Source organism: Geospiza fortis, unplaced genomic scaffold, assembly GCF_000277835.1.
Source record: "Geospiza fortis unplaced genomic scaffold, GeoFor_1.0 scaffold166, whole genome shotgun sequence".
NCBI classification, from domain to species: Eukaryota; Metazoa; Chordata; class Aves; order Passeriformes; family Thraupidae; genus Geospiza; species Geospiza fortis.
In genome coordinates this window covers 9,784,351-9,786,971 of record NW_005054310.1, presented here as the reverse complement: position 1 = coordinate 9,786,971, position 2,621 = coordinate 9,784,351, and the positions used below count along the sequence as shown (strand labels likewise).

The window sequence follows — 2,621 nt, the reverse complement described above, 5'->3', positions numbered from 1 at the left end:
CCTCCTGCCGCAGCACCCCCGCGTCCGCCGGACTGGGCCCGAGCCGGTGGCGGGGTGGGGCTGCTCATTTAGGAACACGCTGATTTTGGTTAAGACAAAATACAATTTCGAAAGTTGCTGAGAGAGCAACTTAGAAGAAGGTTCTCGTGCACTTTTTTTTTCCCTGAGAAATTGAGATGATTTGTCAGTGTCTGTGCGTTCGTGCCCCTTGCACTGTTTGATGTGGACTGTGAGTGTTGACAGCAAACAACGATGTCACTATAGGCCGCTGTATTTATGTTTATTAGTAATAAAATAATGTCAGGAATGACTTGATTCTTGAACAGCTTTTACTCTGTATTCTGGGCTACATAAAAAAGACCATGGCCAACGGGTCAATGCAGGTCATTCTCCCCCTCTGTTTGCTCTCCTGGGACCCCACCTGTAGTACTGCAGGCAGGTCTGGTGCCCTCAGCATAAGAAGAAGATGGAACTGTTGGAGTGAGTCTAGAACAGAGCTATGAAAGGGACTGGAGCACCTCCCCTGCAAAGACAGGCTGAGAAAGCTGGGGCTGTTCAGCCTACAGAAGAGAAGGCTGCATGGAAACCTCAGAGCAACCAGAGTGTCTGAAGGGGCATACGTGGAAACCAGACAGAGACTCCTCATCAAGAGCTGCAGTGATAAGATAAAGACTAACGAGTTCAAACTGCAACAGGGCAAATTTAGGTTAGATACACAGAAGAAATTTTTTACTGTGAGGATGGTGAGGCACTGGGATAGTTTCCCAGAAAAGCTGTGGTTGCACCATCTGGGCGTGTTCCAAGGCCCAGTTAGATAGGGCTCTGAGGAGCCTGGTCGAGTGGAATGTGTCCTTGCTCAAGGCAGGGGGATTGGAACTAGTTATCTCTAAGCTCCCTTCCAGCTCAAACTGTTCTATGATTCTATATCACATAGTCTGATAGATGCCAGTTGCATTGTAGTAGGATTAAATATTGCAAAGTATAAATGTGTGTATAGAGCTTTTCTTGATTTTTTTCCTTGACTGTCTTTATATTTTGTTTATAGATGATTTTCAAAACTTTTGTCTAGAGAAATTGATTGCAGCAATGTTTTTCTAGATCCGTATGCTCGACTTCTTCTTGAGGCTCTGAAGCAATCTGGTTGGTATGTAAACTAATTTGTCTTGTTCTGTGTAGTAATGTCACTGTGATAAGTAGTGACTGAAGTTTTTCAAGTTCTTTTCTGTGATTTTGTTTGTTTGGGCCTTTCAGCACTGTCTTCAATGACCGGCACTTTTCTTGTGAAAACTGTGATGGCTGTGTCAGTGGGGGTTTTGATGCTGCCACATCTCAGGTAGGTGCTGGACATAGTACCCTTTCAAATGACTGCAATTTTTTTAGTATTTTGTGGCTAGGATTAAATCTACCCATGCTGATACCTGAGTTGATCATGAAAGCAAGAGAAAGATGTTCCATGTCATTGGAACTAGTACACTTCAGTATGATAAGGCTGTTAATGTTGAAAAACATCAATCCAAGGACCCTAAATGCTGCCTGTGGTGTGTCTCTTAGAAGTAAGGGAGGGGTTGAAACTTAGTGAAAAGACTACCTGTATCTCTTCTTCTGCAGATTGTTCTGTGTCAGAACAACATTCGCCAACAATCCCATATGAACCGGGTGGTCACACATGAATTGATTCATGCATTTGATCACTGCCGTGCACATGTTGACTGGTTTAAAAATGTCAAACACTTAGCATGTTCAGAGGTAAGTTAAAATGCTTCTAATGTTGTCATTTTATTAATTACTGCTGGTTATTAGGGCTGCTTTGTGTTACATAGTCTGTTACACACAAGTAATTTGTTTTAATCCTGTTAATACATTTTGTCCTTTCTGTCAGGTCAGCCTAAATAGTTTTGTTCAGAAAACAAATACTTAGTTTTCACAAATATTAGTAAGTTAATGTCATACTAAGTAGAATGTGATCACTGTGAATGTAAGAAATTGTTATTGACAAATAAGAGAGTTGTTAGAAGTGAGAACACATTCACATGGTAATCAAATGCTTATAGAATTCTTTTTATCCCATGCAAGTCATGGTATGTTGCGTGGTTATCACATTAACCGTGGTTTTGCTTAGGTTTTTTTGATTAACAACAAACTTGTCTTTTCCTGTAACATTCATTTTTTGAGTAATTGTGGTATTGCTGCTAGTACACTGTAGTTATGAATCCATCACCTTTGGGTGAGGTTCTGAGTAACTTGGTCTAGTGGAAGGTGTCCCTGCCCGTGGCAGGGAGATAAGAACTTGGTGATCCTTAAGGCCCCTTACAACCCAAACCATGCTATGATTCTGTGGTTTCAGAGGACATTTGACTATTAAGGGCCTTAACACTTGACACTTCAGGAGGTGAAATTAAATGGAGCACAGGCTGGGAGGGATTCCTCTTGTGTATGTGACACAGGTGTTGTGTGTATGAATCTGCAGGTTTTTATTTGATTTCTGGTGTAATCCGTATCATTTTGTCACAGAAGAGTTTGTCACAGGCTTAGCTTCACTCTTTCATTTCTGATTTTTCTATCTCCTTCCCTGCCAAGTGGCACAGGAAGCCAGGGAATGTGAGCTGTGGTCGTTTCATAAC

General features: G+C 41.7%; 1 protein-coding gene across 1 annotated transcript in view; it reads left to right on the top strand.

The window, feature by feature from the left end:
• Positions 1–1,055: 1,055 nt before the first annotated feature.
• ATP23 (ATP23 metallopeptidase and ATP synthase assembly factor homolog) overlaps positions 1,056–2,621 on the top strand; it is a gene marked incomplete at its 5' end in the record, with an annotated part of 6,210 nt that continues 4,644 nt past the window's right edge. The window contains 3 exons of the mRNA XM_031055618.1: positions 1,056–1,144; positions 1,252–1,333; positions 1,609–1,746. Of these exons, the coding sequence (XP_030911478.1) occupies positions 1,056–1,144; positions 1,252–1,333; positions 1,609–1,746 (309 nt within the window). The remainder of the gene's footprint in view (positions 1,145–1,251; positions 1,334–1,608; positions 1,747–2,621) is intronic.